Genomic DNA, 20,340 nt, shown 5'->3' with positions numbered 1-20,340 from the left:
TATAACCCTAAAGTGCTGAACCATAAGAAGGAGTGTTGGAGGGGCTGGTGGTGCTTAATGAGCTACAATTACAGTCTCAGGCCAGCACCCAGGTGTTGTTAGCTGATTATGCCATCGGCAGTGGTGTCATTGATGATGTGGTAAACTTATCTTTCTTTATCTGAGGAAATGCAAGTGGTGGCAGGGATGGCATAGATATTCTCTTCTTTTGGTGAATACCAGGTGAAGGCGAAGGTGGCTTCACTGATTTTCTGACAGCCTTTTGTGTACTTTTTCCTGAGGTGGAGGCTGGTGAGGCTAGCGGCATTCTCACATTAATGGCAATCACTGAATAGGCACTGTTTTCAAACATTTCCCGCGTACTATGCTTTGCACTGTGTTGTAGTTGCTTGTTGTCCAGTCTCTTTAAATGTATCCAAGTAGTTCATGCCAGGAATGTTCGCAGCCTCACTGAAAGTGTTGTGCCACTGGATGCCAGTTGGAGACTGGGAGCTGGAGTGGCAGGCTGTTCTGTTGGTGGGGGCTTGATTACTTCCAAATAAATGGAGTATGGAAATCTAGTCAGCATCTTAACACTGGCGACTAGTGATGCTCGATTGGTGACCAGCCACACCACCAATTTCTCCTTGGACCCATGCGTCAAACGAAACCCGAGGAGGTGCTTGCGCCAATCTGAGGTTACTGTTGGCTCCAGCAAGGAGACACCTTCAGTGGTGACCTCGAGTCTTGGAGCAAGCTGTGAACCCACTTGAGCAAGAGGTCTTTTTAGTTGCAGCTATCAGCGGCTTGATGCAGTGGAGCGCTTGTGTCATCTTCATTCTGGCTGGCAGACTGAGCACCAACATTGGTGCAACCCCACCCAACGTGGGCATAAACTTGTCATGAAGACTTCACGCTGACATGGGGACGCCATCTAGAATCGGGGCTTTTTTTATATAGGAAAGTGCTTACAGTGCTACAGTGCGTACATTGCACAATTCATAGTGCTCGTTTGTTACCCTGTAGTTGGCAGTTAACGGAGATAACTTGAGATGACTATACAGGTAAATGGCACACGAGCACTGCAGACCACAGATTGGGAAAGGTAAAACAACTGGATAACTATTTGTGGTAAATTTGTCAGTCAGCAACATGTCACAGCCTCCAGCTTTCCTATCAGAGAAAGGTGTACCTGTACTCCCTTGGAAACATTGGAGGAAGCACTTTGACTCCTATTTAGCAGCCATTGGGGCGGAGAACGGTTCTGCTCATAGGAAATAAGCCATCCTTTTTGGAAATCTGGGTATTGAGGGCCGCAATATTTATGAGAATATTGACGAAGTGCCTATTGGTTGTAGCTGTTTCTTCAAATGTATCCAAGCAGCTCATGCAAGGAATGTTCGCAGTCTCTATGCAAGTGGTATTCCAATAAATGTCAGTTAGCGAGTGGGAGCTAGACATGTAGGCTGCGTTGTTGATGGTAGTTTGATTACTTCCAAATAAATGGAGTATGGAACTCTACGAGTGTCAGCATCTTTACACAATGCTATTGTAAGAATACTGTGAGACTCCAACCTCAACAGACTGTAAAATGTTGAAATATGTCCTGAATGTTGAATCTTTATACTGACTGTATGTTGACTATAACGCAAAATAAAAGTATTTTAAGCAAAGTTACTTGAGCTGATCTCATATTCTAGCACTTTTTGCATTTTTGGGGAGAAAAGGTAATACTATGTTTTGGCTATTTTCTCAGACCCCTCCAGCAGTAATCAAAGACCCCTAGTATCATGAGTTATGAAGTCTTAAACGTCAATGTCAAAAGCGACTAAGCATTGGGGGAGTAAGGCTCCTCTCGACAATTTAAGTTATAAAATGCCAGCTGTAAGTACATTGGATTTCCTAAAAGTGGTCACAATTTGCACATTGACATTTAGCAAATCTGTTGGACCTAACATACTTGGTGTGGTATTCCCCAAACCTTTGCCTTCACTCCCTGTCTTTTTTTAAACTCATTTTTGTTAGCATTAGGACTCAGTGCCCTTTACCCCTGCTAACCAGTGCTAAAGAGCTTGTGATCCCGCCTTAAAACATGGTAAAATTGGCTTGCACTCAATTGACACATTTAATTTACTTATAAGGGCCTTGAAAATGATGGTACCACATATACCCAGAGACAGTAAATTAAATGCTACAAATGGGCTGCAGCACTCATTTTGCCACCCACCAAAGTAGCCTTTTAAAACATCTCAGGCCTGACACACCAGCCTCTAGTGCAGATTTAAACTGTCATTTCAACCTGGCAAAATAAACTTTGTTCAGGCCTAAATCTTCCTTTTTAACACATACAATCCACCTCTAAGGCAGGACCTAGCGCCTCATAGGGCAGGGTGCATGATATTTGAAAAGTTGGACACGTGGGTTTGAGTTTTACATGCCCTGGCTGTAAAAAAGCAATTTTTCACTGTTATAAGGCCTATCTCTCCCAAAGACTGACACTGGGCTGCCTTGTTAGGTTTAATAGGGGCTAACTTCAGATTGGGAGCAGATAAAGAAATTATGCACGCATTCAAATCAAATGGAATTTTACGTCCTCTTCAATGGCAAAGTCAGATTTTAAGTTCCCACTGTGAAAATGCCACTTTTGGAAAGTTGTCATTTTCCTGCCCAAACAAAATGTGCTTTTCTGCCAGTGTGCAGCGACACATGACTGTGAATGGCTCTGCCGCTGTGGGTTGCTTCCAGACAAGGGAGCGAAGGTTTGAGTGGAAAGGGTCTTCCTGACAGGTTGACTGTGAGGAGCTGTTCCCTGCCCTGATTACACTACAAAGGGCTCCACCTGCAGCACACGCAAAGGAACTCACAACAGGCCTGGGCTTGCCTTTATCACCCTAGATAGTTTGGAGCCAAACCAAAGGGAAGGGGAAGAAATTACCAGAACCAGTTTGAGGGTAGGCTAGGGAATTTCCTACATAAAGGCTGGAACCACATATAAGAATGGTATCTTCAGAACACTTCTGGACCCATGGAAGATTCAGAAGGACTGCCCTTCTTCGGGAAGGACTACCGTACTGCTGGTAGGACTGTCGTGCTGTCAAAGAAGGAAGATTTCACCTGATTGTCTTTATCCCAGACTACTCAATGAGTGAGCTACAGGGGAACGACAATCTTCCAGAGGCCTCCTTGCAGCTGCCCAACTGATTGGGATGGGTATGCCCAGACGTGGGTCCCGTGCTCACTACGCCACTGGAGTCAAGCTATCCTGGCTGATGACGGCTGATAGCCAGAAACCGGTCCTAGGATGCTTGATTCCGGTCCAGGGAAGACATGGCTTGGCAGTTCGGGCTGGACTGTTCCCATGAGGCACAGGGTCAAGACTGATTTGCATATGGCCATGTCTAAACTGGGGTGGTGTAGTGGGCAAAAGAACGATGGATTTAACCCAGATCTCTTGACTGGGGGAGAATGTCTGCATTGTCAGCATTCCGTCCATCATTTGTTTGTTGTAACGCTTTTCGCCCTAAGTGGGATGGGTATTCCCAGACGTGGGACCCGTGCTCACTACGCCACTGGAGTCAAGCTATCCTGGCTGATGACGGCTGATAGCTAGAAACCGGTCCTAGGATGCTTGATTCCGGTCCAGGGAAGACATGGCTTGGCAGTTCGGGCTGGACTGTTCCCATGAGGCACAGGGTCAAGACTGATTTGCATATGGCCATGTCTAAACTGGGGTGGCGTAGTGGGCAAAAGAACAATGGATTTAACCCAGATCTCTTGACTGGGGGAGAATGTCTGCATTGTCAGCATTCCGTCCATTATTTGTTTGTTGTAACGCAACTGATCAGCCCCAACTGGACCTGCCCGAGCCCTGCTGTTGGACTCTGCTGGAGTAAGTCCTGATCCCCAAGTGATGACCACCCTCACCCCAAAGATCACTACCCTTAACTGGCATCTGAGTGAACTTCTCCTCAGGAAAAGGTGAAAATCCTGAAGTTTGGAGTCCTTGTGACCATGAAATTACCTCTTCACACCGAGAATCGACCGTCCACGAGGACAGTCAATGCGAGGCTCCAGCAGGACTTCCTCGTGGACAGCGGCCATCTGTGATGATCGGCAACGCAAGACCAGCATTTCTGACTGACAGACTGTCATGACAATCAACCAACGCAAAGCTCCAACAATGATCATCCAAGACGCTCGACCTGCTCCTGCACACACAGCCTCCTCCTTGTGGCCCCCACCAACACGAATTGAACTCTTTACGCCGTACTTGAGAAGGTAACTTTTCAGCTGGACTAACCAGGTCGCTGTATCCGACTCACACTCCATCACGGTTAGCCTGAACTTATGACTTTTGGCTGGTCCAACAGGACCAGATAAATACGAGTGGCGATATGTGCTTATTGGTGTTATTTTTACCTAAAACTTTAAACAATTATTATCTCCAGTTCAACTGATTCTGGTCATTATGGTATAAATGTATTTATTACAATAAACACAATTTTCCTAAATTGGTTTAGGATTTTTCTTGTGCTGTGTTTCACTTTATTAGTATTTGAGTAGTGCATAATTACTTTGCACATTGTCTCAAAGTTAAGCCTGGCTGCTTTTCCGAGAAGCTACCATGAGGTTAAGGACAGGTTAATTTATTGACTTTTGTAGGTCATCATGACAAGGATTGTGTTTTCTTTTTGATTGTGGCTTCCACCCTTCTCAACTAATAACCCAATTTCTTACAAAATCCTACAGTATTTTGGGAACCGACCAATGCACTAAAACATCAATCCAAAAAACACTAAATCATAGTGGGTGACAATTCAACCTACCTCATGAATCATTATGAGTTAGGCCGCAAAATACGCCCCACTACGATTCGCTGTAATCACAGGAATGATGGCCTACTGTGGTCAGCAAACAACCATGTCTGTGCTTGCTTTTAAATAATGAATTTAATGTAACGCAGCTTGTTTTCCTTAAAGGAAAACAGGATTTTAAAAAAAGAAAAGAAAAGAGGGAAACGTTTGTGAAACTATTTTTTGAAGAGTAGGTAGTGGCCCCAGGACAACTGCCTACTCCTAAAAATGTGTTTTAGACCATCCACAAAAGGGAAGGGATGCCCTAGGATCCCCTTACAGTATGCAAATGGGTAATCACCTCCTTCGTGGTATTGGTAAAATATTAATGTTTGGCAACTGCATTTCAGTCATAAAACATAATACATACTATAAGGAATCTCAATTTGGAAGGGACGCCCTAAACACGATTCTTCCAAATAGCGATTCCTTAAGATTTACTAAAACCATTTAGCAATTTTGTAATGTGTTACAGAATCATTAAATGGGTTTAGTAAACTCAAAAACCACATTTTCTTGTCCCAAGCTCTGTGATTTACTGAATTACAGGATTTGTGACAAGAAAATGTGTTAGTACATCTGGCCCTACGTTCCATATACATTTAGACTCTCTGCCACCAAAAAACTGTTAAATAGAATTGCACCAATGCTCGCATTGGGTGGAGCATCACCTAGAATAAGTCCTTTTGGTGGTTTGGGCTAAAGCCATTCAGTAGTTCCTGAGATATTTGCATTAAAAAAAGCAAATGGGCTTAAAGGGTCAATCTTTTGTAAATCGATGTTTTTGGCTAAAAAGCTTTGGAACTATCTGACATATCAGCAAGCACCTTGGTAGATGATTAGTGCTTTGAACTTAGTTTTTTGTTCCAAATTTCAAAGCAATTGCTCACGGGAAGACAAAGTAATATTGAAAAATAATTTTTATTTAAGCCCCGTATGAAACTTTTCTCTGCATTATAGCAAATATTACTTAACAGAATTGCATCAAACATGGCATGAAGATGCATCTGAACCATTCTGGTTCGTTTTTTTGGTCGAAATTTGCAGTTCTTAAGTCGATGTGCTAACTGGTTTGCGAACTTTAGAGTCAAAATGCACAAACAAGTAATCTTTCGAATATCTCTTTTGACCAGACTGCAACAGCAGAAAACAACAACAAATAAAACAATACAAGGCAACACAACTCCACCACAACACAACAAAACCCAGCACAACAACCCAACTCAAAACAACGAATGAAAAAACATGGCACTGGACAACAAAACACAACACAACGTGACAAAAACTAAAACAATACACCACGCAACAAAACGCCACACAGAAACTTAGTAGCAATAGAAGTAAACAACACAACATCATATACACAACAACATCTATACAAATCAATGCAACACAGCAACAATGCAAAACAGCAAGACAATAACGCCACAGCTGGCTCTCAGGGTCAATCAGAGCATGCTGCAAATGACCACATGGTGAGGATAAGTGGGTGGTGTTCCCCTGAGCACAGTGAAAACAGCTTTTTGAAAATTCTTCACTGTGATAGCAAATCACTTCCAATAAGCAATGTGTAGCATTTTTATATCGTAAGCAGGCAGCCCTGTGTGCGTAATAATGGGCACACTTTAGGACGGAGTTATGGAATATGTAAAAAAGGCTTTCATAAATAGCCAATGCACATTTCTCTCACATGTTTAGGGGTGGCTGGTGGAATTTGAAACTGGTGGGGTGTAAGCAGAACGAATCAATGTATGCGAGCTAGCGCAACGAGTGAGGCCGATGGCAATAAGGGTTCTTCGGGGGGGTTCTCCCCCCGTGAAGAATTTTTTTTTAAATTGCCATCTTTTCGGTGCGATTTTCAGCACTATTTCTGTGATAAATGGACTAAAAATTCAGTTCTTCTAGGCATTCATAAAAGAAAACTCATGCATTATTTCAGAGAATTTCTGGGTTGCCAAGCAGTATTAAGAGGTTTGCAGGGCTACTGATTGCTGAACTAATTTGAATCAAAGACTACCCTTATGGAAGCAGAGGTAAACTGTTAGACGTGAGAACTTAAGGAAAACACGTATCCTGTAAATTGTTCAGTGATGCACTCAGCTGTTATTTTTTAGACATCTTTCAGAAGCTGTGCAGGCCGGAAGAGTTTCATCATCTCTGCTGAAAGGTCAAGTAAGATCTTTCACATTGAGACTGGTGTCTACCACTTAATGAAATGCTGATCCCTTTCAGAAGGTGTGGTGTTTTTACTGAAGCATCTGTGTTGGTTTGCCACAGTGCAGGAGGAGAGGAATCCTTTCCAAGTAATATAGCGCATGGTTTCAGACTTAATGATTTTTCTGCTCGTGGCACGTTTCTTTAGTGCTAAAGGGTGGCTGGCATCAGTTCAAACGGAAACTTCTTGCCAATTCTAAATGGAGTACTAACATAGAACTCAACACAATGACATAACACAAAGTAAAATTACAACACAACAAAAAACATAAATGGACATAAATCAACAAAACAACCAAAACAGAGCCCATTACAACAAATAATACATTAAAATGCAAGTGTAATACAAAAAGGAAAAAGGTCAAGAAGCAACACATCATCAACAAAATAGTCACAAAATAGCCACACAACCTAAAAAACACAACATAAGCCACACCAGACAAATAACGCAACAAAAAAATCACACAGCAAAAAAATTGACTTAAAGAAGTGCAGATACTCAGTGCCCGCCAAAGGAGCCAAGAATATATCGCCACCTAGCAAAACACTCACATTGCAGACAGCTGGAATGCTACAATCCTACTCTATGACACCAACTTTAAAAATGACAAGGAAAACAATCACCGTCTAACTGAGCATTTGAAGTGTACATTAATTAAATAAATAACCAATATTTAAAGGTAACACAATAAACAACTCAAACTTGAACCAGCTTTGTCACTGAAAAATTAAGGGATTATTCCAAGGCAGATATGAACAAAGTGCACAGGCTTTGTGAAGACACTCAAAGTAAAACGAACAAATTGGGTAAATGGCCTGCCCCATTGCCTCATGATGTGTGCGGTGGTAGATGGAAGCAAATAGTGAATGACAATTAAACAGACCATAAACTCCTCTATGTATATATATTATGGATTAATTCTTTGTCAAATGAAAGTTTTGCTAAATATTTAAAGCTGTGTCAACAACCCGACCTACAAAGCACCATATCCAGTAATATACAATCTGCTAGATGAAGAACACCACTGTTTCCTCAACAGGCTCATAGTAGTAGATCATTTTGTGGCATTCAGTATATTGGATTACAACATGCTCTTGCACTGCTCCATCATTGTTGTAATATGCATGCAAAAAAAAAAAATCATTTAAAAATAAAATCACTGCATACAATCTTAATAGAGCAATAAGGTTACTTCCTAGCAGCCAGATGCACTTAGCACAAGTATAGAAAACATTTTTAGTTTTAATAAACATCACAGAAAAATATGATGTTTGTCGACATATAGAAAAGGTACTGTTGACCTTGAATTATTGTAACCTGAAAATACATTGTAAATACAACATATGAATAATTGAATAGAAAAGGATAAAGAAAGAAAAAACCTTGGAAAAATATTGTATGGGCCCACCACCACTTGCATTGAAGAGCATTTTTTTAGGGGGAAATGCATATGTGATCATGCAAAATACCTTCACTCACAGTGCAAGTGAACTAATAGCTGATGTGGGCTGTATGCTGTGAATTATTAAATATAGTTAAACAGACTAATGTATAAAGAGAGGGGACCCAAAGCCACTCTGTGAATGTATATATGTATTTTTAAATGATCATGTTTTTGCATATATGAGACTAGCAAGTAGCTAGAACTGTCTTGAGGCAGTCATAAAAACAAGCATTCACTCAGGCAAAGGCAGATTATAAAGACAGTATTGCAAAACCTAATGGCAATGAAACAGTGTGTCTGTAAATAACCCAGGCATCTTGTATGTAAGACCTGCTGAAACTCAGAGTTTTTTGCCACAAAACCGAGCTTCAAGAGCTGTGAGCCCTGCCGTGAGTAGGGAGGCGGAGCACGTGGCAGCCATATTGTGCACGTTAATAAACTGAAAGTTGCTATGCAAACAATATTGAAAGAGAAAACCAAATACATGTGAAAGTGAACATGGAACAGGATCAGGACAGAAAAGAACTGGGCAGTGCCATATAAACTACAAAACAATAATGCTTAATTGGCATCACTAAACATACACTTCGGTTAATCAAGAGATGCTATATATTTTGCTGCATTGTACATCAAACAAGAAAAGGTGCCTATAGGACAATATTCTCATCATATGAAGTCAAAGGATTTACTTGCAAGTATATACCAGGGAAACCAATATTTGAACACCCAGAGAAGAGCAATCATTATATCCAATATGCTCATGGCAAAACACCACTGCTATCACCAGTTACAAAGCAACACAGAAGCTACATTTGGCTTGTGTCAAACCATCTGGAAACAAGAGCTGCTGTGTGAAATCACTGCCACACCTGGCTCTAGTAGTACAAGTACAACATGCATTAAAAAAAAATCAACATTCAATTATTGACCCAAAGCATCAGACGTAGAAGAGTGTGCCAATTTCACATTTTATCTTTTATTAGGAGATTGCTCCCAAAATCCTATCTCCGACCTCTGAGTAGCTCCCAGGTGAACATAGTCAAACACCAAAGTTTTGGCCCATAATGGCATGTGGCGTATACTACTGCCAATCATTCAATGACTTGATATTGTTATTCATTCATGCCTCAGGTTGCATTCAAACCTCGGGGCGGTGCAGTTCCCCCTGAGCCACATTCGACTACAAATAAACGAAGGAGGGGAAGTAATTATCTACCCAGAAAGACCGCCATTTTATTTAAGTGTTTCCCAAGGTGTGCATTTGAATCAACAAAAAAGGTGATTAAACCATTGACTGTGTACTGCACGCAACTGGAATTATGTTTTCCACGCCCCCGGTTTATCAACTCTCAAATCTTTTGTACCCACAGCAGGAAGCACTTTTACTTCCAACCAATATCATTACAGCGTCTCCAAACTGCCCTCGGGTTCGCAAGGCTTCATCTAGCCTCGAGAAAATGGCACGAGACATCGCTGTCAAGTGGGCTCTCGTCACATGTGACACACTTAAGCAATGTCGGCATTTTAGCCACGGACATTTCGCATTCTGAGATGAGGTTAATGTGAGCTTTATAAACATGGCCTTAGAAACCCAGAATGCAACGTGCAAGAGTGACTGAATAAAATGTCATGTGAAAAAACGAGCAGGCTACAGAATATTCCGTATGCAAACAAATTAAAAGTATCTTCAACATTGGACTCCTAAAATTCGGTTTTCACCAAATACTTCTAGTGGGCTTGGCCATAAATTAGGAATAACGTCACAGCAGAAAGAAAATGTAACGAAGCACGACTGAGATGTATATATCCTGAGTGTAAGCTCATTTTCACTTACCCCCTTGTAATGGCAAAATCCTTGGCACTCTCTCAGCCATAAAACTGTTTTAATCTTTTAATCACTGTGTGAAGAGAGCTTGCGGTCTCGATAAAGTGGGGTGTTTCTCAGGTGCAAAAGAAAGGTGCCCTTTATGGTTTATAGGTGCACAGTAATACCAACCATCCTCTCTGACCTCATCCTTTCCCCAGGTATTTTAAGTTGCCCATGGCATTGGCGTTATAGATGCAACTAGCAAAATTACACTTTGATCGTCTGCATGGGTGAATGACTTTTTCATTAAGAAAGAAAAAAAAACCAGGAGATCATGGTTTTCTGCTTGTGAATGGGCCTTCGGGCTGAACCTACGACCGAACCGTTTTCATGGCCACTATTCTGTAGAGGCGTGGTTGGCACGGTACCAATAAAAACCACGACTAAGACCCACGAAGGTGACGGTAAGCCGGGTGCTCATGGCTCCAGCCTGAGCGGACAACCACTCGGGCTGAGTCGCAGTAGAGCAGCCCGGCCGAGCAGCCACTGCGGAGTTTGGCACTGCCAGAGAAGGGTATACAGCAAAATACGTTTGTAAAAGCATGTGTCCTTAGTATCCAGTAGTCTGCGACGGCTTCACACCATACGGATAAGAGAAGCAAAGCAAGCTCTCTCGGCGTCAAAGGACACCAAAAGCAGCTGCTGTGGGGCGGAGTCCGAATGTAATGCGGTGTAAGGGCTCCTTGACGATGCGATATCTTACCAGCACTGACCAGTCGCGGCTCGCGGGGGTTAAATAAAATAAAAATAATCTTACCTGGTCCGCGCCCCCTCGGGTCTGTTGGCGCCTTCAACAGCCGCATCACTGCGCAGTGCTGGCAAGTGAGTGGCAACCCCTCTCAGCCAATCCTGGCGCTGGAGCAGCGCCAGGATTGACTTAGGGCACGCTAACTCTCCGCCCGCCAGCCCATTAGGAGACCGAGGTTTGAGCCTTTGCTCAACCCTCGCTCTCCTAATGGGCATGCGCCAGCCTGAGCAGACACCAGTGCGCATGACTGGGCACGGGCAAATAATTCACAGACCTTCCCCACTCATGCGCTCTTGTGCTGCTGCCTGCCCCTGACAATGCCTGTCAGTCAACATGACGCCGGACCGCCCACCCCTTCAGACTCTGAAGGAGGTGGACGGTCCCACGTCATGCTGACTGACATGCATTGTCCGTTCTCCCTCGGCATCTCTGAACGTAAGTAAACTGAGAGTTTCCTTAAGTTCAGACGCTGAGGGAGCTGCGGGCGGCTGGTGGGGCAACGTCCCAGCGCACTAATGGAAGCACCGCGGCTGCACATGTTACATGGTAGTGCTTTTTAAACTGCAACCCAGCCAAGCACAATGGTGCTCCCTGAAGCCTAAGATTTTTGCCATATATGTGGGTAGTGTTAATGCACACTCCAGCCCAAATATGAAATTTAACCTCCATGCGACTGGTGTAATTTCTGCGCCAATTTTTATTGGCCTTACTGGAGAGTTAAATACACCGACTCAGTGAAACCAATTTCATAGTAACACTTTTGCACACACCTTTTGTGGCACTAGACTGCAATGTCACAGAATGCAATGTCCTACTAACTACCAGCAAAATTAGGATCTAGTAAATGCAGCAAATGTAGAGTGACCACGGAAAAAAGGCAAATTTGCAACACTGTACATCAGTAGCAAGCTATTTTTATTTGTGCAACATTACTCACCCTTAATAAATAAGTGTTGTGCAATAAATGTAATGTAATGTAATGTAAATGTGCATTTGTTAAGCGCAAACTGTCGCTCTGCAATACACTATAGCCACTATACACGAATGTAAAGGTCGCCCATAGGTCAGCGTTAACTTTTTGTCCCAGAACCTTCTGGATATTCCTCATCCTGCCTGATGTCACTATTTTTCCAGAACAGAAGTAATGTCTGCCTTAATTTATTATGCATGAAAAATCAAGCAGAAGCTGACCTTTGCAGGTTTTACCATCCAGCTGTAGGGTAAATCCGACCGGGCAACTACAACGAACTCCAGTAGCTGTATCCTTGCATGTACGGTCGCAGCCACCATTATTGACAGCACATGTCTCTAGGGATGAAAAGTAAATAAAACAACAATAAGAATTGTAGGTCACTACTAACTGTAGTTACTGAACCAAATAACATTGCTAAGAAGGCAACTATTTCCTATGATTATTGTTAATTGTTTTGTTAGGTTACATATATATCATACATATTTTGTTACGCCTTGCTATAGGCAGACATATCTCACTATCAGAGCTCGTATCATTAACACCACAAATATATAGAGTTTGAAAAATAGGCCAGATTTTTCCCAATCTTGAGATACTGATATCATGGATAGTAGTAAATCCAGTAAATTCAGATGTGTACCCTAAGGGACCACTAAGCAATGAGAAATTACCAGTGGAATCAGTAAATTGGAGTCCTATTCCTGTGGTAATTACTCATTTTTTCGCAGACTATAACACAGACATTTTAACTGCTTCCAGCAGTTAAAAACTCTTTGTGGAACTAAAATAAACTGTGTATTTCAATGGAAACAGTAACTGTTGTTATTGGCTATATAGGAATTACCATGGCATTCGTAATGAGGGTCAAACTGTTTATTAAGATACAGTTCATAAAAGCAAAAATACACACAATTGGAAGAACAGGAAAGGGCACAGGAAAGGTAAGGAAGTTGCACTCAGAAAAGAAACAAATAAAAGAAATAATCAATGGCAATACCAATAGGTCTGGCTTAAACAAATGTTGTATGGTAATGTCAAGCATTACAAGTAAATAGCATAGGAATGCAGATGTATTTGTGCAGAAGGAGGGAACTGTAAAATATTGGTGTAGGGTAAAAGGTCAGGTGACAGTTACACTGTGAAGCCAAACCCAAACATCCATGTAGGTTAATGGCTGCCCCCTTCCATCTGTGCTTCTGCCACAGGAAAGACAGCACCATAAAATACCTCGTTATCCAAGACACTTGAATTTCATGCACACTGATGTCATTGGTTTCCTTCATTATGTGAAGGCTCAAAACTGCTTCAAGGGACTGGGACACTCCCCAAATCTGAGCTTCTTTCTTGTAAATCTAGGAGATATTTCATTATTGACATGCACTGTCTGGTGCCTATAATTACCAGATGTGATAATTTCTGCATCTCCCTGCTCAATTTAGGTCCGATAATTACAATTGTAATTGCATTTATATAGCTCTTACTACCACATACGAGACGTTGAAGAGCGTTTCAGCGAGTAGCACACTACTCCGGAACCCAAAGGTGGATTAATGGTGGATTAGTAGGGGGAAATAGAAATTGTTGTTGTGAGTGGTGAAAGTGGTAGATGTGATTCTGTTAGCTGGATGAATACGATAAGGATGCTTACAGGAGGAAAGAGTATAGAAAGGATTATTTGGGAGTTCATAGTAGTAAGAGGTTTGGGATGAGTCAAAGAGTCTGTTGGTTGAATGAATAGGATAAAGGATTGATAGAAGAGTAAGGAGTTTGGAAAGAGTTGTTTGGGAGTTTGTAGTATTAAAAGAGGTTTGGGAAGAGTGGAGGTAGGGGATATTCTAGAAGAGGAATGTGATAAATCCTAGTGGTGAATTGATGAGGTTTTAGGGAGATTAGTAATTTCTTTTGTCGCTGCAGTAGGAGGAAAAAATATAAATATGTAGATACATGAGAACACATAAGAGGTATACATGCATAGAGATTGTAACATGTTACGCACATGGGCAAAAAAATCAGGAGATACAAAATTGCACTGGATAAAGTACCATATGTACTTGATTCTACTGGAAAACTGCTTCTAAGTCACTGTTAAATATGCACCATTATAAGTGTTAATATGCATCCATTGATGCTCAGTGGCACCCTTCTCATGGGTCAACGACGCCTCCTGCTACGCGTTGCTGTATAGGCAACAGCAGTGTGCATACTGAGAATTGCAGGCCGACACTTAAGAGAAAAACAATTACCAGGAAGGAAATGGCGTTTATTAATAGGCAAGATGGACTTACAGTGGCACATGTGAAATGAATGCTTAAGGATGTGATAAAGAATATGCAAAGGCTCAACTATGTACCTGTCAGGTAACTTATGCGATACAATTCGGCACACTGTCATATCGCACATCAAAGGTGTATCACTGCTGCAAAGCATAAAGGTTATGACTCCAGAAATGTAGGCAGGTCTCTATGGCCTCACATTCTGTAATTCTAATCAGTGATGGCCGCTAATTTAGAATGGATGGGGGCGGTGAGCAGGCAACAGGCACACATTTACAATCACTCACTCGCACCCATGCATTCACAAATGCGCACACACACACAGTTGTTCACAACACTCACTCACAACATATATATTTATACATACACGCATGCACCAGGCATTAAAAAACATAAAACGTACCTGCCCTGCAGCTCCGGGTAAGGAAATCCTCCGAGATCCAAGGAGGGTTGGGACTGCTACCTTCTCTTCATTGGCAGAGAAGGCAGCAGTCAATAGAGGGATGGAGTCAGTGGGACTGTTGACCACACCCCATACTGTGTCGAGGTGTCACTGATTGACATTTGGCCCTGGGCACTTCATGGCTTTAAACTGAAAGTCTGAGGCACTCAGTGACTCTTCCCATATAACGATGGGGAAGACCTCGAGGCAATTTTGCCAGTCTGAGGAGGTCACACCCAAAGGGCTGTGAATTCCTTAGCCTGGCAAAGTTCAGCTCAGGCAGCCAGATGACCTTTGCTCAGCCTGACATACACTCTTCTTTTCTGGAAAAAGGTGAGGCAGCGTGGCCCCTTAGCCGGTCTCATACATGACAATGAGTTTGCTGGCTCAGCTTGTATGTCCTGTCAGGGTGCCGAGTGTGCAGCATCTGAGGTTAGAGGAGATGGATACAGCTATACAAGAGGGAAGACTACGTAGTGGAGGGCCAAGGAGAGAATAGAGAATAAAGAAAAAGAGAGAAGAGACCGAGAAGGTTAAGAGAGGATAGGATAGGATGAGAGATGGCAAACAGAGAATATATGGAGAGAGGGAGGTAAAAAAGGACCAGGGTGAAGAAATGATGAGCAAGTGGAGATGGGAAGAAGAGAGGGAGGGAGGAGAAGCTAAGAACAGAAGGACAGGGAGAAAAGAACAAGCATTTGCAATGCAATAGGTCTCGCATTTGAAAGAGTTTAGTTTGAGCCACTGGCATTGTAAATGACAATGCTTTTTATTTTTATGTGTTTTGAAAATCTGCAAGCGGTGATCTATTGGGTTGCAAATGCTTATTCTTTCTTGCATTTCTTTTTCATGCTCACCTTTTCTGTTTGTCCCACGCTCTGTGTTTTAATTATTTCTGTTTCTTTTAGTGTGTGTTCCAGTCTGTAGCCCACAACCCTTTTCCATAGTATTCCCTAACAGTGTTATTTATGGATATTTTACCTGCAGACAGAAAAGACACAAAGAACTAATTCATGTTTTAGTGGGTATTAGTTCACCAGCTCAACGAGCTCAGTGGCAGCCCACGCTTGAGCTGCACTTCAGCCTAAGTGAGTATAGTGACAGGGGAGTTACTCACCGCTTTGAAGAGTGCAAGCGATCACGCTGCGAGTTGCAGACGAAAGTTACGCAATCTCAACGAATGTTGTTACAGAGGTTGCAGATAACAGGGCTACTCACTAAACACTAACATTGGACATAACCGCAATGATGACTCCCGCATCCCCACCTGCTTTTCCTTCTTAAAGCAGCAGACACTGCTCTGTTTAGCCGCATAGCTGTCTGACTGACTCCCATCCCCACCCTCCACCTGGTAGCTGTAGCAGTGCCTTTATTGTAGGTATCTTAGGGGCATATTAACAAGCCAGGCGATAAAATTATCGCCGCTTTAGCGGCAGAAAACTGCCGCTAAAACGGCGATAATGGGCTTGATAATATGCGCTATGGAATTCCAATTGAAACCCATGTTAAATGTGAAGGACGTCTAACATGGGCTTCAATTGGAATTCCATAGAGCATATTATCAAGCCCATTATCGCCGTTTTAGCGGCAGTTTTCTGCCGCTAAAGCGGCGATAATTTTATCGCCTGGCTTGTTAATATGCCCCTTGGTTTCCAAGGAGACACATATTTGAGCCTCCATGAAAGCCTGGTGAGCCACTAGTGATGTTCAACCGGTCTCTGATCGGAGTGCTATATTGGGCAACGCATCTTACACTGCCGTAGGTGAGTTTTTGTAGAGGTGATTAAACCTCTTTGGCGCCCCGCGTGCGAATCTCTTAAACACAGGTGTATTCTGTCATTTAATTATAAAACAAACGGAAAACACCTGTTAGAGGAGGCAGTTTGCACGATGGGTGTTTTTTTGTGGTAATAATTAAAAGTTTTGGCTGATTTCGAATTATTTGCAGAGCCTGTGCTCCATTGTTTGCTCCCATTTCAGAGGCCACGCATCTTCCATTCTCTGGCGGAGTGCTGATTTGGTCAGGATGCTGTCTAGGTCTGTCGTCACCACTGGGGAAGCACATTTAACTGTGTATTTGGCGTTGTACTTTATATTTTATTAGCGGCCGGGGAAATTTCTCAATTTTTGACCCTTGTTCGATTGTTTGTATTTTTAACGCACCATGCGTGCTTTCACTTTAAGACTAGCTGCCGCCCCACACGACACTGACTGGAAGCGAGTGCAGGGTGGGGAGGCAGCTATTCACAAAGTGAAAGCGCACATGGTGCGCTGAAAATACAAACAAGTAGCCTCTCATTGCTGAAGCCGTGGGGCGACATAGCGCATATAGGCAATGGCACCCTTCTTGTTTGTATTTGCAGCACGCGATGCGCGATTTCACTTTAATAATGGCTGCCATGTATTTTAGATGCAGCCCCACACAGCGTGTGGTAAAGGGAAAGCGCGCATGGCGCGCTGCAAATACAGATCGCTGTTTAGGGGATGAAAACAAAGTACCGACGGGGTGAGCCGCCAGGGAGGGATAATGTGTTGGTGCAGCATGGGGCATGTAATGGGAGAGAGGGGCAGCACTGGTCTCTTCGGGAACTCGGTGCCCAAACATGTAGGCATCAACTCCAAACACAAGCGCTCATGTTCCATCCAAAGACACATATCAAACAAGCATTGGCATTGCCAATAGGTCTCGCTTGTTGGACTTTATAAGTATTTAGTTATGCAGCACAATATCCTTGGTGCAACAACATTAACTGTTGCATGGTTAAACACTTAGAAGGCCCCAAAGGCGAGACCTATTGGTTATGCCAATGCTTGTTTTTTTTTAAATAAAAGGACAAGCAGTGTTATCAGCCTCCGGCTGCCACTTAGAGGTAGAGAGAGAGAGGTGTGTAGAGAGACAGAGGGGTGTGTAGAGAGAGAGAGAGGTGTGTAGAGAGAGGTGTGTAGAGAGAGGTGGGTAGAGAGAAGTGGGTAGAGAGAGGGGTATAGAGAGAGGGGTATAGAAAGCGGTGTAGAGAGGGGTAGAGAGAGGGGTAGAGAGAGGTGTAGAGATATATAGAGAGGTAGAGAGAGGTAGAGAGGTAGAGGGAGAGAGAGGTAGAGAGAGAGGTAGAGAGAGAGAGAGGTAGAGAGAGAGAGAGGTAGAGAGAGAGGTAGAGAGGGAGCGGTAGAGAGGTAGAGGAAGAGAGGTAGAGAGGTAGAGAGAGAGGTAGATAGGTAGAGAGATAGAGAGGGCAAGAGAGGTAGAGAGGTAGAGAAAGAGAGGTAGAGAGAGAGAGCCCTGCCTGAACATGAGAGGTTGAACTGGTGACCAGAGATAGTAACCAGAGTGGTGCTCTTAACTTGACTTAGGTCTCTGCACCTAGACATGTAAACGGAGGAAGAGTAGTGAGAGATATGTCTTTTTTGCTGCTGCAGCACTCTGTGATAGTCTCTGTGGCATTTAGAGACCTACAAAACTCCTCACAAATAAATAATGAATAAACGTCAACATTTAGAGATACACAACTAGGATGAAGATTCACTTGATATGTTTTTCTTGTTTGAATCATCATTAAAGCGCATTTCAACTTGGTGTGTATTTTTGATCCCTAATAGGGTAGAGTATTTTTGTTGCTTTGGATTTTATTGGCCTCTTGTATCTGTTCTGTTGACAGCTATGCTCTACTTAACACAAATAGCAAAACAAAAAACCCCAAAAAACCCACAATGACCACTCATTAGGTGAGAAACCACATGCAGGTGTAATTCAAATGAAAGGTCTGCTAGGGGTCAACAAATCAATTGCAAATCAATGATAATGGCCGATTATAATTGAACTAGACCTACCACGAGCCTGTTGTACTGAGAGTACATGCACATGCAGGCTGATGAACAGATAAAGCATCGAGGCTGTGGCCAGTTAATAAGAATGATGCATCCCAATCAGCATCCCAATCATTGTGTGCGATTCCCTAATAAGAACTTGAGAATGGCAAAAACATCCTCTGCAAATTTAGGAAAATAATGATAGAACGTGCAGAGTGGTTAAAAAAAGTTATGTGTTTGTGCATACGGCGAGGTGAGTTGTAGTGTTGTGTTTCGACTACCCGTTTCAGGATTGTCATTCTGATTGACTGAAAATAGTGTAATCCCCTCCCGCCCACCCCCCACACACACACACACACCCTCCCACGCCTGCTCTGCCCAAACACGACTACTTCCAGAGACTCCCCACTCACTACTCGTTTGAAATCAAGTCATGCAAGCACCATTTTCAAACAGGCCACGTGTCAAAAGTCCACATCTCCTCTCATGTTTGCACAGGGCTATGAAATAAATGAGAAGAGCAAACACAGGGACAAAGCCAGTGCTTGAATGAATGCACAGTCTAAGGTCCTCATTGCGAGTTAAGGGTTGAATTCTGATAGCACTTCAAACATGTTTTCACAGGTATCGGAATTACCCTCCTCGTGTTTATTTCATTGATAAATTCTGGCAGGCCGTGCCGGTCCAAATTTATCACTGAAAAAGGCCTGGAACAAGGCAAAACATGCAGAATTCGGCGAGTCAAAAAACGATTCCCGTGTTATGCCTCATTTTCCTGTAGGATTCTCAGAACAAGAGGCATTTTCTAAATGTGACAAATGCAACCTGGGGTAATGACAGTTTAACATGGAAGAGCGTCACTGACATGACAAGTAAAGCAACAGAGCAAATTATGACGGGGCATGTGTGCAATGGTGTACTAAGAGTGCAGGGGCAAGATGACTTTTTGTCTGATGTGGGACCATCCCTAATACACAAGAGAAAAGTGAGGCCAGCGCCTTTATTGCAAGTTGCAAACTAAGAAAAGATGCAACGCAAGGCAACGTATGTCCTCAAACAGAGTAAATTAATTAACTGGCGGCGCTAACAGGAGAAATGGGCTGGTGCAAGCTGCCTCCTGACGAGGGCCCCAGCACTTATGCTTTTTTTTTTTACCAATTAACCACTGGATAAATTAACCATCCCCTTGAACACCATGCCAGAGCGTTTAGATTTTACGTGTCTTGCAGTGTGTGGCCAAACATAATTTGGTTTACCAGCAGCACAGGAACATGAACTTTTAGTCTGCTGGAAACCGGAAGCCAGAAAATGTTTTTGGGTAGGGCAGGCATTCTTTCGATCATCGTTCATATAGTCCAATGTACATGTTGCTGGGACACGTCACTGTAATACATTCATGCTGAGTGTTGCTGCTAAGAGTTCTATTGATAAGAAATGCTGTTAACCACGAATGACTGATGTGTTACTGAGTGCGCCCCTGTTATCTACTATCTGGTATTTCAATGATAGCAGAGGCGAAGCAACAGGCACTTTGGTCCGTATATCATCTGACAGATAATGTTGCAAAAAGGGGCACTGATACAGTTGTTTCTCTTTTTGCGGCCCACCAATGGTTAACTCCGGCTGCTGAATGTGAACCATTTAGAGTTGAATCGGTTGTTAAATTGATGTAACATAATGCAAGTGCTGATGTGCAGGCCACGTCTACAATTTAAAGGTAGTCTTGCATCATACGTGCA

At 42.8% G+C, this 20,340-nt stretch overlaps 1 protein-coding gene across 3 annotated transcripts in view; it reads right to left on the bottom strand.

The window, feature by feature from the left end:
* SCUBE1 (signal peptide, CUB domain and EGF like domain containing 1) overlaps positions 1-20,340 on the bottom strand; it is a 1,846,233-nt gene that overhangs the window by 1,119,002 nt on the left and 706,891 nt on the right. For all 3 annotated transcript variants that reach the window (XM_085652470.1, XM_085652471.1, XM_085652472.1), the window contains one exon: positions 12,298-12,414. In XM_085652470.1, the coding sequence (XP_085508596.1) occupies positions 12,298-12,414 (117 nt within the window). The remainder of the gene's footprint in view (positions 1-12,297; positions 12,415-20,340) is intronic.

This window comes from Triturus cristatus, chromosome 4_1 (genome assembly GCF_964204655.1).
Source record: "Triturus cristatus chromosome 4_1, aTriCri1.1, whole genome shotgun sequence".
In the NCBI taxonomy this organism is placed as follows: Eukaryota; Metazoa; Chordata; class Amphibia; order Caudata; family Salamandridae; genus Triturus; species Triturus cristatus.
Note: the sequence above shows the minus strand (reverse complement) of the source record. Positions and strands in the feature narration are given on the sequence as shown.